At 33.5% G+C, this 19309-nt stretch overlaps 1 protein-coding gene and 1 long non-coding RNA gene across 5 annotated transcripts in view; one reads left to right on the top strand and one right to left on the bottom strand.

Moving 5' to 3' along the window:
• GPHN (gephyrin) overlaps positions 1-19309 on the top strand; it is a 352857-nt gene that overhangs the window by 197422 nt on the left and 136126 nt on the right. For 3 of the 4 annotated variants that reach the window (XM_058655546.1, XM_058655544.1, XM_058655545.1), the window contains 2 exons: positions 3713-3847; positions 18441-18497. In XM_058655546.1, coding sequence (XP_058511529.1) covers positions 3713-3847; positions 18441-18497 — 192 coding nt within the window. The remainder of the gene's footprint in view (positions 1-3712; positions 3848-18440; positions 18498-19309) is intronic. The other variant, XM_004584467.3, reaches the window with a different exon arrangement.
• The window catches only part of LOC131478048 (uncharacterized), a 48302-nt gene continuing 32290 nt past the window's right edge, over positions 3298-19309 (bottom strand). The window contains exons 3-5 of the long non-coding RNA XR_009244280.1: positions 16368-16407; positions 3668-3831; positions 3298-3428 (exon numbers count right to left, since the gene is read on the bottom strand). This is a non-coding gene — a long non-coding RNA (uncharacterized LOC131478048). The remainder of the gene's footprint in view (positions 3429-3667; positions 3832-16367; positions 16408-19309) is intronic.

Genomic DNA, 19309 nt, shown 5'->3' with positions numbered 1-19309 from the left:
GTTCATAGAGTCCTAAAAACTAGAGTAATCTATATTCCCTGCCTACATTTTTCTTGACCCCTCATAATGAAGTTTCCCTTGGTAAGATAATAAAGGAATTCTATACAATTATTATAGAGTTTTTTAGTGGCTGTTTCCTATTTTCCTACTTTTTGTCTTGATGTATTCCCACATGTCATTTGTCTTTAGGGTCTCCATTTAAAATAATCTTAAAAACTATGACTGCAGCAGCCTATAAGGCTCCAGCTCCAGTGTAGGTTTCTTAGGAGGAAAGATAGGCAGGGTGTGAATTTATTTCCAGGCTGTGTAACAAAAGTTTAAATTTATGTTTGCAAATATTAACTGAATATACAAGATAATTAGTCCTGCTTTTATGTTTCTCATATTCATTCATTAGTGGTTTTTTCCAGGATTTTACTATTCTGAAACTATCTTTCCCCCTTTTACTTTCCCTTATTCCCATAAATAGGCCTCCTGTTGAGCAGTGAAGACTTGAAAAATAGTTATAATTAGTAGTTCCTTCCTTTTCTGTATCTTACCCTGAATTATTATCCCCCACTATTCCTCAATTCATGTCTGATAATTTCACTTTCCTGCTAACTGGATATATTGGTTTCTTTTCTCTTCCTGCTCCTGTTTCCTCCCATCCTCTATATTTTAATGTATCCTTGAAATTTTCCTCCTTTTTTATCCTCTGATGTGTTGCTTTATCTTGATTTTCCTCTTTTGTCAGTAACAAAAAACAGAATACATGATTACCCCACTTACAGATCTATTCTTCCTTCTTTTCTTGATCCCATAATACAGATATCCTCCAGAATTTTCTCTTATTTAGGATCTGTGTATGTATGTACGTACGTATTTAAGAGGCTCAGAGAGCACAGTCTTGCATCCACTGAAGCACTCCTTAAATGAACAAAACAACTGGATGTGAGCTAGCTTGAAACCGGATCTCCCTCTTAGGTATCAGGGACCTGAACACTTGGAATATCTACTGCTCTCCCAGCTCATTAACAGCAAGCTGAATTCAAAGTAGAGTGACTAGAACTCAAACTAGCACTCCAGTATGGTATACTGCCATCTCAAGCTGACTGCACCTTAATCCACTGCACCATAGTGCCAGCTCCTGCCTTAGAAGTTTCAGCCATTTGACCCCTGTGCAGTAAGCCTAGTAGCTAAAGTCCTTGCCTTGCACACACTGGGATCCCAAATGGATCCCAGTTCATGTCCCTGAGGCCCTTCTTCCCATCCAGCTCCCTGCTTGTGGCGTGGGAAAGCAGTCGAGGACGGCCCCAAGCCTTGTGACCCTGCACCCGTGTGGGAGACCCAGAAGCAGCTTCTGGTTCCTGGCTTCGGATTGGCTCAGCTCCATCCATTGTGACCAACTGGGAAATGAATCAATGGATGGAAGATCTTCCTCTCTGTCTCTTCTCCTCTTTGTATATCTGACTTTCCAATAAAAATAAATAAATCTTTAAAAAAAAAGAATTTTCAACCATCATATTTTTTTTCTTTGACTATTCTTTGAGAATCTGAATATTGCATGACTGAAGTCATCACAGCATTGATCGTTTCCAAATTGTATGTCCAGTTTCCAACTCTTTTCATGAGTTCCAAATCCCCCCAAATTTTTATCTCCAAAACTCAAACTTACCTTCCCCCTCAAATGTCTTACTACTTTTAAAATTACTTTCGTACTTAGGGCTAGTTCTGTGCAAAGAGGATAAAGCTGTTTCCAGCAGTGCCAACCTCCCATATGGGTGCTGATTTGTTTTACATCAACGCCACCTCTGAAAATTCCCTGCTAACGCTGGTGGGAAGGCATCAGAGCATACCCACAGCCTTGGCCTTTGTGGCTCTTTGGGGACTTCTCACCATAATTCTACCTTTCAAAAATAATTAAATAAATCTGAAAGGAAGGGAGGGAGGGAAATAAAAACTTAGAAAATTATAAGGAAATCCTTTTGAAAATTGTATTCATGTAAAACCATAGACAAAGATAGATGTCTGTGTGTGTTATGTATACTCTGACATACTAGTGTTTATAAGTCTGAATAAATTGCATATCACAGATGCAGATATTAATTTTGTAGGTGCTTCCATAGTTATAGTACATACAGTACTCCCCCCAAAAATAGTTCCATCGTGACAGTGCTCTGTAAAGTGGAGAATAGACATTCATCAGGCTGTCACAATATGATGTTTGTGATCGTTTCTGTCAATGAAAGGAACATGATGTCATGTGAGGCAGAGCAGGGACATCTGACTTTCTTCTTTTTTCCCAATACTTAATCTTTTTTTGATAAATCGAAATATCATAAAATAACTAAAGTACTCTTTCTACCTTTTCTTCTTTAAAACATTTAATATAATTCACTACCCAAATGTCTTAGCAAATTGACCATTTTTCTTTTGAGAGTTTCCATTGCTTTTTCTTCCTAATTATGTCTTTATTGTTCATAAATCGAGCAAAATTAAAGAACTGAAATCATGGCATTACCATTAGTACTGGGGATACTGATGTAAAAACTAAATAACAGAGCTTCAATGAAAACTGGCGTTATGTCTTTTGTAAGTAAGAAGCACTACATAATATCAGGAATACTTGTGTGTCAGGAAGGCTGCTTCTTCCTTTTCTATGGTATGTGCTACTTGCTAGCTGAATGTTAACAGCCTATTCTTTTTTCCATGTTGTGCACAGAACTGAAGCTCTCACAAAGAATTGTGTCTTTGGTACTAGCCCATGCTCATGAACTAAGCATGCATAGTCTAAAATAATACTTTGTAATCAATGTAAATATTAATATTAAAAATATCCTGGATTATTATGTTTGCATAATTGTAGAATATTGATCCTTACTTATACAAGTCTGTATTATATTAAAAGGTATGATTTCATAATAACTAGTATTTGTGAAATATTTACTACTTCTAAATGCTAGATAATTTACATACATTATCTTATAAATTTGATATTAATCCAGTGAGGCAGATATTATCATTATCTTGATTGTTCAAATAAAGAAAATGGCAAGTCAAAAGACAGTTTCATCAAGATAGTAGCAGAAATCACATAAAACACTTAAATGGTAAATTGAGGAGTCTTTAATAAAGGTTTATGATATTTACAAAGACTTAGTCAGAATTCAGAGGTCACAGCATGACATCTGTGTTGCTGATGTGGTGAAGCAAAAAATTGTTATTAGAAATCAGAAAAAAAAAAGCTGTGGGTAAGGACTTATTTCTTGATCTTGTTGAGACACACAGCTTGCCTGTCCTAGCAGAAAAGGACTCGGGAGTAAATACTACACCTTAAGTTCCTCTAACCATCCTGCCAGCTCCTTCCAACAGACTGAGCGCTACTGGAAGCCAGAGAACATTAAATGGTTTGTCAACTTTTAGCAGGTGGTGAAGATGGTTGAAAATGACTAAAAGAGAATGGAAAATACCCACAATGCTAAATTGCTTCTCAATTTAAGACAAAACAAAATTGTTCAAGTATTATTTGCTAGGAAAAAAAATATTTTGCCTAGGAAGTTTTTCTCTTAAATTTTTTATTGCATTTGTACCACAGAAAAAAATTGTGCCAACCGTGGGATTGCTAAACAGCAAAAAATGTCCTGTGCCTCCCCCCCCCAAAACCCTTCAGATTATGGTGGTAGATTACATGTTGTTGGCATTTTCAGATTATAGCATGTCTGTTCCTCTTCAGATCCCAGACTCCATCATTTCTCGTGGTGTTCAGGTGCTCCCACGAGACACAGCGTCCCTCAGCACTACTCCTTCAGAATCCCCTCGTGCTCAGGCCACGTCTCGCCTCTCCACAGCCTCCTGCCCAACACCAAAAGTAAGTACAGTTCTTTGGCACCTGACACCTGCTGTACTGTGGAAGTCTAGGGACACTAACCAATATTTTCTCTGTTTAGATTGGGTTGCATGCCAGATAACGCTGTGAAAAAAAATGGAATTTAAAATAGATAACATTCATTATTTCACAAATTGCCACTTTAGGCCAGTAGTAGAATGGTATAGTGATTGCAAATAAAATGTCTACCCCTATATCCTAGCTAGAGATATCACTTCCTGTAACCCCTGTTTCTTTGAGGTAGATATGCTGTTTTTGACCATACTCATCTCTATAGATACACAGTTATTTACTGCTAAAAATAAATGATTTTGGCAATTAAACAGCACAATTAACAAAATGCTGTCACTCACAGGGATTTTTTTTTTACACTCATCAAGTCTGGGGTAGGTCCCAGCTCTAGTATCATTCCAGATTTTTTTCAAATACATTCAACTTGGAATGTGGCTGCCTAATATTTGGAAATAAATCTAAATTTATTAGAAAGAAAGTTTTAATGCCAACCTTTGAGGGAGGGAGTTTTTTCATCTTTATTTTTACAATCTGTCATTGAATCATCATGCAAAAAAAGATTAGGCATTTGTTTGTTGCCTCACGTCTTATTGTGTATGATAAATTACCTAGAAAACTTTATAATTATCATGATTGTTTTCTGTTAGAGTATCTTTTCTCTGGTTCAGGTAGCCATTTGTGCTTTTAGATTTTCTATGTGATGGATCCTCTGTTGGTTTCAAAAGGTTAACAGTAACTTCCTTCTTACTAGATATCAGGATGCATATTAAAATCACTATAGAAATCTGATGGTTAATTTGTCAAACTATAGCTTTTTCTGTGTCATCAAATTTAAGCTTCTTTGCAACTGTCTTCTTCAATTTCAACTTTTATATTAGTTTTCTGAATGTTACAAATTGGATTTAACTAAAATGGTCTGAAACATTCCAGATGTGGTACTGCAATTTATTAGACATTTTATAATACAACCTTCCAAACAAAGTCTTCAGAGTACTAACTGTTGTATATCATTATTTTTAGACGTATCAAAAATAACAAATAACTTGATTCATTTAAAAGATTGAGGTCATAAAACCGGAGAAATACTGTAAGAACATTTTAGCCTTAAACTACATTCCATCTTAAACCAAATGAAAACAAAGCGTTCTTCAACCGTGATTGGGAAAAGCAGAATTTCATCTGTGTCTTTTAAATTCTTAAAACAAAATGACATGATTGACTATATTCAATTCCAGCTGTACAAGCTAGACTCCAAGTTTGTGTTTTTTTCTACAACAATTTATTGTGATTGTGGTTTTTTAAAATCTTTTAAGCCAATTTGAATTATAAATGGTAGTTTCGGGCCTTTTAAAATTTTCTAACTATATTCTGGTTACAAAGAGGATATCTAATATAGTTTTCAAAGTCATTTGGTCATTCCACAGTCTCAAAAATAGAATGAAATAATAGAAGCATTATTAAATAGCTTGCTTATTATAAAAGTTTTAAAAAGCAGGTAACTTATCCTGATATTGTTTCAAGTGTTCAAACTAGGATTAAACTCAAATATAGCAGCATATTTTTATCCAGGAATGAGTATATTCCTTTTATGTAGCTTTTCTGGCTCTGTGATACTGGAAACTTATTACTTTGGTGTATTTTAAAGCAACTTTTAAATGATGAATTAGAATACTAATACAATAAAATTGATTATTGTTATTTTAAGTAAAAATATCAAAATAATCTTTGTTAAAAGTATGTTATGAATTGTAACAGTTTAATTGAATCTATAATAGGTGCATTATAAGTGCTTTAATTTCACTGACATATTAAACTAAGGTAAGCCTAAATTAAATAACTGTAACTTCAGAATCATTTAATAACTGTATTTTAAAATACATGAAAAGGCTTACTGAAGAGCTGTTAGTAAGGACAACTGTGTCACCATGTGTTAAGTTCCTGTGTATGAGGCTAGCACCGTCGGAGAACTCTGATTCCAGTCCTAGCCACTGTGCTCCCTCTGCAGCTCCTGCAGCAGATCATGGCCCGGGGATTTGGGCCTTTGCCACCGCTGTACAAACCTGGATGTATTTTCCTGCTCCTGACTTGAGCTTGGCCCAGTCCTTGTGAATGCAGCCCTTTGTGAAATGCCAAAGCAGATGCAGGGCCACCTTCCTCCTCTCCTCATCCATCTCAGTCTGCGTCACTCGGCCTTTCAAATAAAATAAAGATTTTTTTAAAGAAGCAAACAAAAGGAAGGGAAGGAGAAGAGGGAAAATGAATGGAAGACAGAGGAAGGAAGAATAGTGGGAGAACCGCATCCAGACCAAGTGGTCAGAGCAGAGCTCTCTAAGGAGCAGTGTTTCACTAGGAATGTGGAGGAATAATAAAATCCTAGCATGAACTTCTGTGCTGGGTGGAGATTTAACAAATTATATTTAGCAATAATTGGCACGTTAAAGACAGTTGACACCAATCAAGAGCCCTCAGGCTAAAACTTGCATTAGTATGTGAATACTATAATTATCTGACTTCAAATCCAGTATCAAATTTCACGTTCTGTATTTTATTTTTTTAAAGATTTATTTATTTTATAACAAAGTCAGATATACAGAGAGGAGGAGAGACAGAGAGGAAGATCTTCCGTCCGATGATTCACTCCCCAAGTGACTGCAACAGCTGGTGCTACACAGATCCAAAGCCAGGAACCAGGAACCCCTTCCGGGTCTTCCACGGGGGTGCAGGGTCCCAAGGCATTGGGCTGTCCTCGACTGCTTTCCCAGGCCACAAGCAGGGAGCTGGATGGGAATAAGTCACCCTAAATATTAACCAAGTATAACAAGGAATGAGAATAGAATATTATGGAAGTAACCATCTGAACCACTTGAAATGGTCTGTGAGAACCCAATGATTAAATAGCCAAGTTAGGATTCAAAACAAATTGTTTCAGCCCTTGCCTGTGTAGCTTTCCTCACTGTTTGTTAGGAGGTCTTTCTCCATATTTGTGTGTGCCTCTGTTGCTATAGATCAACAACTATGATACATGTCATCATGGATCCACATTTTGTGTATATACTGATGGAAAGTATCCTAGATTGTCCATTGTTCCTGTAAAATTTTCCAGCCATCTTAACAATTTTACCATGTTTCTATTTAATTTTTGTTCTTGAATTATAATCTAATGAAGACTACCATACATAACCTTTTATTAACAATTCCTAATAACATAGTATTTTTTCCAGCAAATATTTATTTTCTGAAATAATTTTTTTAGAAAGTCGTTTTATGTCAGATATTTTCTTCTTATGAAATCTGACTGGGATAAATGATTTCCACTCCTTGTTTTTTGATGTGATGTATGTTTTTAAGAACAAATTTGGGATTTCTAGTCTTGGTTACCCAGAGTAGAATAATGCCTAAGTTAAAGTGAAATCATATGTAGATTCTATTTAAAGAAATGTAGGATTTATCCAGAGAACTTGAGTTTAAAATGGTGATCGTCTTCCAAAAAGGATGTGATAAAGGAATGTTTCTGTAACAAATAAATTCTTTTTTAGAATAAATGCGTTTCACAGGAGGTAAGTGTTGATTTCTAATCATGAAAGACAACAACATCTCTGTTTACAAATCAAACTAAGAAGTTTCAGGTACAAAATAATAACCAGAACAGAAAGAAATACCCTTTAGATCAAATTTCTATCACATGTTATTAAAATGGAAAATATTTTAAAAATCAATTTTTAGCTTTTTATTCCCTAGTTTCTAAAGTTTGAATTTTGAAAAAAAATCCAATCTTTAATCACAAATTCCATTGTACCTTAAAAATTAATTAGAAGTTTATGCCCAGATTAACCAACAAGTGGGGTTATCCCCCTCCTTTTGGGAGAAAATATAAACACCTAAAATATCTATTTGTACTGTGGCTTACATTACTTAAAAATATATGTGCCGAAACATCTTTATATTAAAGATATACTCCTGTCCTACACAACATTTTATCATATCCAGTTTGCAAAGTTGTGAGTTAATGCAGGTTTCTATTATTGTCCTTTGAGCCAAGTCAATAAAATGTTCAGAATAGATGATTTTCTTCAGTCTGGGTCATCAGTGTTTGAGTCTGAAAGGCAGTGTGATTTCCTTTACCCATAACAGTGATGCTGTTGATTGAATATCAACATGCTCCTCTCTGAGATCCAGCTCCAGTAATTTTAGTTGCTACAAACAAACCCATATTTACACCTCTTTCCTTTGTGAAACCAGAATGATTTTATGAGGTGATTACTTTATCGACAAAACATGAGGCTCCCAAGTTTTGGGAAATCTCATTTGCTACAATTCTAGCCTCAGTCAAGGTACTAACTAGTGCCTGCAAGTTGGGATGTTTGTATGCATTTCTAAATTATTTGAAGAACATAAGCAAATCCAGTAAAATTCTATGAAACATGAAGTTTTTGAATTTTTGTCTGAAATGGTATCAACATTGATATGTTATTACATAATCAGATGTGAATGACATTATGGAATGTGATGGGCTATGAATCTACATGTAGAGTCAACAATGTTGGCAACCACTAAATTATTGAAATAAAAAATCTATTCACTACCCAACTGGAAAGGTCTGATTGAGCAGTAATTCCCTCATCATTAAAGAACAAATCTAGCAAATATTTTACATTTATCAAATTTATGTTGATGTATTACTTAGAACAACTAAATTCTCATGTTTGCTTCCCTTTCAGTCTGTTGCCATGTGCTGTTTTGATTGAATAATATGAAAATAATCCAGCCTCACAAGGTTGGGAAATTAGCATTTTCAGATGATTGTGAATATTATTTGATACTTCACCAACAATTTATAACTGTTGTCCCATTAAAGATAGTTGAAATATAGACAACAAGGTTCTATCTAGGACTATCAGTAATGCAATAATGCAGTAAAAAAAAATCATTGTGTATCTTGTATTTGTGGATCTTTTATTCAGCTATAATTTTGGAACTTGCATATTTTTCATTCAGAAAATATAAGCTCTTCCAAATGCTGACATATTGTATAATATCAGAATCATCTTTTTTAATGTACTCACCACTTGAAACTGTTGGAAACCATTACACTCAGAGTGACTGCCATGCATTTCCCTATTGATTTTCTACTGACTGGCAGGCAAATTTGGTTCATTTAAAAAAAAAAAGTCCAGTAATGTCTCAATCCAAATAATAATAGTGACTTATTTGTTCTTTCAAGTAAAAAATGATGTTCTGTGTATCAACTGGCTGGTTCAGAAACATGCAATTGGCCTCATAGGTAAGATGCCAGTTAACATACCCATGCTCCGTTTTGGAGTACCTGGGCTGATACGTGACTTCAGCTTCCTTCTGTTATAGAGTCTGACAGGTAGCAGGAATGAGGTCATTTGTTACTGCCTGCCATCCACATGTGAAATTTGCCGTGAGTTCTGCAGTCCCAGCTTCAAAACCTTCAATTCCAGGTTATTGCAGCCTTTGGGGAGCCACCGACAGAAAGGATTTCTTTCTTTCCCTTTTGCTCCCTTTTCCCTCCTCCCTCTTCCCCCTCATCTTATCTTTTCCTCCCTTTCAGATTTTATTTTAAAATTATATTAAAAATAAGATGGCTAAATCAATTTACAATTCAAACATTTTCACAAGTACTTCTCCTTGAGTCAAAAAGCCTCTGTCTCATTGTGTAACACTCAAGGATCAACTTTAGTTAATTAAATTGATACTTTTTTTTTAGGACAGTATTAAATGAAACTAATCTTTTTTTAGAAATGTTACTACATAGTAATAACTAGTATATTCTATAAGATCTACTTCCTTGATTTGCAATAAGGTGTCATTCCACCAGTGCATTCATAATATCATGCAAAGTCCAGCCTGGCAAAAAAATGCAAGTAATATCTTATTACTAGTAGGAATTTTTGCCTTGTAGAGTCCTTAAAGGGTCTCCAGGGACCTTCACAACTTTTTTCATGAATCATAAAGACCCACTAATACAGTCAAATCAGCATACTAGCATAGTTTTGCTGAAAATATTCTGTGACTCAGTAAGTTATGTGAACCTTATTTTTTCCACATTTAAAATAGAGATTATGTTAGAATACTATTCCCAGTCAGTAAGATCTGATCCTCTGTGTGAATAACTAGCAATGACATGCTTAAGCATTACAAATAGTTCACTCTGACTGTGATCCAGCAGCAGGAAACAGACATCTCTTCTTGACTCAAAGTGAGAAAAAGCTTCATAATCTCATTAGAAGAAAAAGAAAACAACAATAACAACAAAAATACCCAGAAATTGTAATTTCTGACTAGTTCTGTGTTTAGTGTCATGCTTCTTCTGTGTTTGGTAACATCTCATGTTATATAGACAGGACTTCCTGTCTATATCCACTTTAGTAATAACCGAGTTGGTAACAAATAATTTTATACAAGGTACTATTTGATATAGCTAGTTTTTTGGTATGTTTGTTTGTCCACTCCCATTCACTGTTTCACACAGGTAGCTTATTTAAAATTTTGTTACATATAAAATTTGGGAAATTATAAGTGTTTGCTAAAATGCCAGATCAACATTGATAGACTAATAGTCACATGTTTATACTCAGCTGGCATTCTGTAGTCTCTCTATACTATTTTACCATTAACGGGAAATGCCTGGTGCTTTGCGTTTTGACCTGACATAATGCTGGGTCTTGAGAGCTTTAGTCTGTGGGTGTGGTCTGGGAGAATAAGCAGATAAATTGATGGTACCCTTTCTGCAGTGGACATTTGGTGTCTGTGTTCTGCTCTAGTTTTTTTTTAACATATGGTTTTGCCTCCTTTACATGTTTGTTTTGCTATTTATCATGATTTGAAAGTAAATCAGAATTTCATCTCTTCAGATTAAAAATAGTAGTCTTAACTTCCTTTTCTAAAGAGAAAGACGCTACTCAACATTTTAGTAAAACTGAAATTAGAAAGTAATGTATTTCAGCTATAAGCATTGAGTCTGCAAATTGTTTTCTGTGAATTTTCTATGGCCTTATGATATATACATAATATTCTACCCTGATTATTATTCACTTTTTTAAAACGCCCTCTCTGCTTTGATAAGTAATGATAATGGAAATGGAATTTATCACTTTCTAAATGCTGAATGTTCACAGCACTGTGTTCATTGAGGCTAACAATGACATGTATAACGGACATTCTGAAATCTGAACTTGGAAGTGAAAGTTGATTCCTAGAAAGAGACAGAAATCTGGAATTATTAGCTATAGATTTTTCTAGTCCTATGAATCAAACTATAAGTAGTATGCTCTCTTATTTTAAAGAAATAATAGGTATGCTCATTATAAAAATTTAGAAAACACATGTAAAGGAAAAAGTTGTTATGCATAAATAACCATTGTTTAAATCTTGCTGTATATAATTGTGTTCTCTATGCATTCAAACATTTTATCATAATGGCAAGGCAGTGAATAAGAGTTAAGAATCTAACAGGGCTGAGGATGTAGCTCTGGTTTGTCATGTCCTAGATGTATGACTTTCAGAAAGATATTTCTCTCTAACCTTAAGTGTCTTGTCTAATAAATAAATTTTAAAAATCTATTTGTCTTTAGGACTTTAAAAAATTGTTTTAAATTCATATGAATCATTTAGCATAAAGTTTAAAATTAAGTACTCACTAAATAATTAGTTGTCATTAAACTGTCTATCTTTGTTTGACCTAGCTTAGTAGGCCACTTAGTAATATAAATATCTTTCTAAGTCATCTTTACATGTTTTAAATTATCCTCTAGAACAGGGATGAGGAGCCTTTTTTCCGCCAATGACCATTTGGGTACTTATAACGTCATTTATAAGCCATATAACAGTATCAACTTAAAAACTAGCCTGCTGTACATTTCATGAAATTCAAGTCCTTGGTAGTGCCAGATCTTGTAATTCATGAATTTTATACAACCTGTGGCCCAGACATTCCCGACCCTGTTCTAAAACAGTTTTGATTATTCTTTGTATTAATTGATGGAGGAAACATGATTTTCACCTACTGTTATTCCTGGCCTTTTTGGTGTTTTCTTACTTTCCAATATTGGTGAGGTTCTGAAAGTTAAGTGTTTTGGAATTTTCTCTAATTAAATTTAGCACTTTGTGTTACTTTTACCATTGTGGCAAGTATGTACAAGCTTTTGTCTCCTGAGTCCTATCACTTAATAGATACCAGGGTAGCTCATTTTTGCATCTTCATTAGTTAATCTTAATAATATATTGGAAGAAGCAGTTTTTAGCCATTTGCAATCCTTAGACCCAGAATTTTTTGAAAAGCTGACGTCATTGATTAAGAAAAATATTACTCTAGAGGCAGTAAGTAAGGAGTACCAACTTACTTTCTGCTTCTTTGTAACTTTAGTAGAACCAGTAGACCCGGTATATCTATAACAAAAAGCTATTCAATTAAATGACTTCTAAAAGTCCATTTTAGCCCTGTAATTCTGTTTTAAGGCATGGTTCCTACCAATTGAATAAGTATTTCTTGTTCCCATATTAATTCTTCTCTAATTAATATAGAATTAATTTGCATTTATTTCTTGTGCAGCTAGCATACAATACTTCAGACTACCAATAGAAAATGTTATTACTTAAGGTCTTTCTTCGATCAAGGTTGTCTCTGTTAAATGGAATGCTGATTTCTATTAGTACCCACTACAGTTTTGTTCAAGCTATAAGAAGAAAGGAAAATGACTATAGAAGTAGAAGAAAACATGAAATTAAGAATTTCTGTGTGAAAAAAAATTTACCTATGCTGTCATTTTAGCAGCAAACTAGATTATATATAGGCTTGATTCATATCTAAAGCTATTCTGTACATCTTGGTATTTTAAAATGATAAAAGGTTGGGTCTTTGACACAGTGATTAAGACACCACTTTGGGTGCCTCTATCTGATATGGGAGGGCCTGCGTTTGAATCCTAGTGCTTCTAATTTCAGCTTCCTGCTAAACTCAACCTGGGAGACACCAGGTGATGGTCCTGTGTGATGCTATCCACATAGGAGACCTGCGTCCATCTCCAGTTGTTGCAGCCATTTGGAGAGTGAACTGGAGGATGAGAAAGCTGAGTTAAGCTCTGTTGTCTCAGCTTCTCTGTCTCTGCCTTTAAAATAAAAATCAATAAAGAAAAAAAGCTTTTTTGATCAAATAATATGACACATATTCTAAAATTAGTATTTTCTGGCACAGAATTTCAGGATTATCTTATTTCTTTCCTCATCCTGTTTTCTTTTAAAAGAAAACACAAGTTAATCCAGAAGTTCATTCAATGAGTATTTTTCTACATATTGTGTATCTAATATTGTGTTACACAGTGGGAGTATAGCTATGAATAGGCTAAAAATTACTGACCTCAAGGAGCTTGTAGTGGAGATCATGTGAAAACCTATGAAATAAAGAATTGATAAGCTCAAAGAGCTCTTCTAATCTTGTAGGAAAAAAAAATAATAGCACGCTGAAAAGACAGGAAAACACATTTTGTAAACAAAATACATGTGGAAATAAACACATAAGTACTCTGACTGGAAACCTGCATATTAAAGCAATGCAGATTTTAGAGTGATATTGATCACTATTTTATAACTTTAATCATCAATGCTGTAGGAGCAGTGCATTCTATCTCAATAGTGACAGGGATATGAATATTTGTAACCTTTTAAGCAAGTATGTCATTTGATTGAAGTGTGTTACAAACCACACAGAGAAAGAGAAAGGACCTTGAATTTTTGGTCTTAACCAGTCAACTTGATTCTAGAAATTCATCCAGTGAAAATTATGAGAACTATTAGCACAGTATGTTATAGAAAAATCAGAAACATCACTAATGTTTATAGTTAAATAACTTATGCATACAGATATGACTTATTTTATATCTTTGGAAAGTCATACTTTTAAGAATATTTAATGATTGAGAAAATACTCAAAATAATATGATTTCAAAAGAGCAAATAAAACCACACAAGGATGTTCCCACAGGTTATTTTTTACAGTGTATATTATTTTTATAATCAAGAGTATAGATTTCTCTCATTAATGCTGATGTGGTTGTTAAAATAAGGCCTGGTCATGTCAGAGATATTATTTTGCCTACTCTTCAGATTTGTAGTAAATCTTTATTAAGTCCAGTCCAGTTATTTATGATTGGTTTTATAATAAGGTTAAGCCATTCTGAATCCTGCTGAGTAGTAAATTATGTCATAGTTCATTGGCAGTTCAAGGATAAACATTCTTTTCTATCAAAACATTTGAAAAATAAAAAGTTATTAGTAACAAGCAATATACTATTGAAAAGTCATCTATTTTAAGGTCCCTGATTTATACTGTCTGTGAAACACATTTAAGATTTTTTAAAGAAGATGAACTTTGATTAGATTATTCTCTGGCTCAGTCATAGGTTATTGTTTAAAAACATCTCATTCCGTAGGCGTTATATTATCTGTGGAATTAAAGCTATTCTAGGATGTAATGACCAAAATTACACTTGAATAATAAAATGTTAGTAAATGATTAGAAATATTAAGAAATTAAAGCTTTTTAGAATGAGGGTTTCCTAAATTTACAGGAGGAAGGTTATATTTTGTGACTTCTCATTTCTCATTACTCTTTGTAATTACGCTTGATGTTTTTTATACTTTCATCTTTTTTTCAAAAATTATATTGCCTTTCTTCCACAATACATTAATTTTTCCTTGACACAGTTGTATAATATTTGGATCTCTTTTAATTTTTTTGACTTTGACTTAATAAATCATGAATGAGCTGTTATACAGTGAGGTATGTGTTTTATCCAAAGGGCTGTATAATGTAATATGAAGAATATAATGAAGTGAAATATTGACCAGATCCCAAAAGTATTTAATACTTATAGAAGTTTCTGTTAATATTGAACTCCTAAGCAAACCAGTTTTACAAGATGATTCGGTGCATAGGGCAAACAAACAGAAATTTTGGTCTATATGATTTTTAATCAAAATTGTAAAATGTATCATGGAGATAAAGGTAGATTTGTGTTACTCATTTCATATGTGAGCACTGAAATTTAAGCACTTGCAAACAAGAATTTAGTGTTCACTATGCTTTTTTTTGTTGGCACGTTAATCCACAGAAATACCCCAATTTCAATTCCTTCCTCAGTAAAATAAGCAAATAGGAAATGAACAATGTGTTCTAAAACATTTTTATCAAATATCTTTTAAGTAAATATAATTGTAAAACCATAAACCCGATAGTGCGGAAGCCTACCTTGACATGACTGCTGCAGCCAACCGTTTTTTAAAGTTTCTTATTTTATGCTTTAAAAACAGCAAAGTTGGCTTTCTGCTGCACAGTATGTTTGTTGTAATAAAAATTCAATAAATTCATATTTGCAATATTTATAATTGCTTTCTTTGGTGAGGTGAGGGTGTCACAGAATAGATTTCTAAGTTATTAACAGTAGAAATGATTTTATGGTGAGCTCAGTTTTGGAAAATTGTGCCAAATCAAGAGATCACTGCCTGATCTTAGGTTAAGATCTAGGCAGTTTTGTTTCATTGTTTGTTGTTTCCAAAATGCAAATACTTTATATGTTTATTTTAAAAAGTGCAACTACAATAGTAGAGACACTTTTCTGTTTTACGGTTTACATCCTAATAATATATCTCTGAGAATGATTTCCTTAGAAACTAGCCCTAAAGAAATATTCCTATAACTTTAAACAGCAGATGATAATAGTGCACTAGTATTTATTTAGGCTATTCTCAGTGAATATTTAGACTGAATAGAACATCTGATGACCTTGATCCTATATTATCTATGACAATTTGATTTTGCTATAAACATTGTAATTTTCAGCTTTTGTATGTAAACCAGTCATCTCAGCTGACTCAATCCTCACACTTCTTCATTGCCTCTTCTCAAAATTTACTTTTATTACATCCAACCTATGTTTAATGCAAGTTTTGCGTTCCTAATGTTAAAATGCAAAAACAAACTTTATCGTTTCCATCAAAATGTTAAAAAACCTTCAACGTTATAAACATTTCTAAGAACCAGGCATTTTGCATAATGAAATTTATCCTGTATAAGGCTCTTTTAGCTGTTGAGAGAGAATGTTCAGCCTCCTAGAAAAATGTGTATAAAAGTAGGTAACAATGCAAGACTCTTATAATTATCACAAAAAGCAAATTAGTTCTTCTTATGTAAGTTTTCATCTTTGGTGGCTTTTAAATTCTCATCCAAAATAGTAATTAGGCAGTTGGCTCAGATGTGAATATCTTATATATGCTACTCTTTTATATTGGTTTTAAGAACATATAAATGAGAGTATTGCATTGATTTTTTTAATCTTTTGACTTCACTTTTCCCTGTTTCTCAAATTTTAATTTATAGAAACAAAACTTCCAGTTTTATGATGCTTTTCAACATAAGAGATTATATTCCTGGAGCCACAAAAAAAATCACATAAAATTGAATTATACACACCTAGTTAGAAAAACCACAGTGTTTTTCTGAAGTCTTCCTCCTATGAAAGTTTCAAAGCGTTAGTTGTGTATAGGAAATTTATCTCGCACATTGATAAGCTTTCTAGTCCCCAAAGTCTATTTCAATCCATCTTATAGTCAGTTTTTCAAATTCACAGTTCAGTGATGATTATATTCTTTTTGTACTTTATTCTGCAAATTTGTGGACTTGAACTTGCATTTGGAATGGAAATTTTGTAGGAATAACTTCTTTTATAAATAAATATAATAATACAATTTCTTGCATAGACAAACAGAAAAATGGACATTTTCACACACATCTATATATATATATATATATATATATATATACATATGTATATACACATTGTTTTATAAGCATCAGTTTCTTTCTAGCCCATTTATATCCAGGCCTGTTAAATGAATGTCATTTTTAACCAGAATTTAGGAACCAGAGGACTATTCCTATATTTGTCTTTAATTTCATGTGCCATCTTAAAGAATATACTTCAAATTACTGCCTTACAGAATTTTAATGTAATTTTAAGCCTTACAGAAATAAAAAAAATGTGTAAATTTTTTTCACTTCTTGCTATACAACAGGCAGAAAATTAACATTTTCTGTATTTCCAGAAAGCAACGTGAGTCATTCTAATTTACATCTTATAGGAAACTACCAAGTCTGTATTTATTATCCAGTTACTGTGAATTTCCATTTAATATGGAAAACCACTTTGGACTTTCCCTATAAGCAAAGAAAATAGCATAAGAAAATGAGTAGATTTTATGAACACATTCCCCATCAAGAGGCCCACTCAATATTGGCATTATAATCAGTATTCGTTGTTTGACTGAGACGAGTGATAACCAGTGATCATCTTTTTGCAATAACAGTTAATGCTGGAGAGAGAATTAAAACTCTGTCAAACCAAGCCGAGGGTTGATGCATCTCAGTTCTTATGAGATTTTTCAAAACAAAAATTTGGTTTTCTCAGTAGTATTTTTCAGCAGTATTCACATACTTTCAGACATTTCCTAGACAGGTAAGATACTCTATAAATTTTGCTTTCAGAGAATGAAACTTATGATCAGAGTTTTTATTTTCTTTTGGAAGACTTTAGCACTTGGAACATGGCATCACACTGATACTTCCTGTGTCTCCCAATAAGGAGAAGCATCACAGCTAACTTCATCTGTGTTGATCTGAATTGAGACCATCACTGTGCAAGTACCTGAAACTTCTTTCACTCCTCCGCCCTTGTACTGCTCGACTTCCCTCAGTTACCAGAACATTAGTTCTTATTAGAGCTGTATTTTAAAACGCTTTACTCGATAAAACACCTTGTGTTTAAAGTTTTTGTTTTGCTCTTTTATATAATGATATAAATTATTTTTTAAAAAGCAATGTTATTTTTCTTTTTTCCCAGTGTTAACTAAAAAAAAAAAAAAAAATTCAATTGAAATTCCAGAAAGCTTTGAAGGAGTGAATACATCTGACATTGGTCTGGCATTAAAATTTTCTGTTTGGGCAGCACGATTGTTTTATTGATAATCCCCGTGACAGCTGAGTAGCCTCAATGCTTGGATCAACAAGTGGAGGAGCTGCACTCTGTCACTAATGAAGAATGATGCTTGTCAGGACAGATCTTTCCACCTGGTTTATAGAAAACACCTATGTTTCTAGTCATACAATTAACGTTTTTCTGATATTAGAAGGGAACAGACGCAAAACACTAGTAAAGTGTATAGGCATATTTTTAATTCTTTGTTTTTCATATGCCAAATGCAAATGTAATACTGCTCCAGATACTGCTTCATCAGAAATTCCCAAGATAACAAAAAGTAAGTGCCAGTTTCCTCATGTCAGGAATATTGCTAAAACAGACTGAATTCCAGGGGCCAAATTATTTACAGAGCATTTCATGCAGCCTGTGAGTTAGTTAACTCCCTGACCTCCTAAGATGTACCTCAAATAGTCAATTGATGTTCTTGCATGTATTACTAATGTGTAGAAAAACTTTTAAGTTCACTTTTTCTTTATTCTGTCTTTTTTACCCATCTTCCCTCATTGTAGCAAATTAGACGGCCGGATGAAAGCAAAGGAGTTGCTAGTAGAGTTGGATCCCTCAAAGTAAATATGTTTCTAACAATTTTTTTTTTGGCAAGATTTCGTCTATAGCCTATACTTCTTCCTTTTGGGAGGGTGGAGGGAGGAAGGGGGCTTTTTCCATTTTTCACCATCCCATTTTTTTATTTTAATATTTTTATTGGCTGTTGGGTCATATTATTTTTTTTGTTTCAGCTACACATAGAGCAACCAGCTGAAGGCAAGCTGCCAAATAACTAGCTTTGAATGGCACCACAAACAAGAGAAAGGGCAACTGCCTCAATCCAGGTGCCTATAACTCGGGGTTCTAGAGTAAACCGTTCCTCTGATTGATGTCACTGACTGTGTGTTAAGTTCCTGTTACACAGAAAACTAATCTATTTCCGGAATGTTATCTCCCCTTCTAACTTTTCGTAAAAAGTATTACTGTTTAGTGTCATTATCATTTGTAGTTCATTGCAGAACAAATTATGAGTCAGTTGCATGTGTAGAAAATATGTAACCTTAAAAATTATGATTTTTATATTGTTAATATAGTGGACCCACATATAGTTATAATAGTGCTTTAGCACACCTACCCCCCTCTGTGGTTCGAATGTTTAAAACATTGATACAATTAATAGAAACATTTAAATATTTGCCAATTTGCATATGTAATCTGATATGTGTAACTCCAGAATTTCTGGTTTGATGCTTCAGTTTACTAGTTGCTAAATATCTTTTGGTCAGAATATCTTGGACATTTAGTCCTATAACATTTAATCACAATGAAAAGTAAACATTTTACACGTAAGAAACACGTGCCGTTATGAATCACCTTTAATGCTGCCACCATA

The sequence above is a fragment of the Ochotona princeps genome, chromosome 26 (genome assembly GCF_030435755.1).
Source record: "Ochotona princeps isolate mOchPri1 chromosome 26, mOchPri1.hap1, whole genome shotgun sequence".
Classification (NCBI taxonomy): domain Eukaryota; kingdom Metazoa; phylum Chordata; class Mammalia; order Lagomorpha; family Ochotonidae; genus Ochotona; species Ochotona princeps.
The sequence above is the reverse complement of the archived record's forward strand: the minus strand, read 5'-3'. Positions and strand labels throughout refer to the sequence as shown.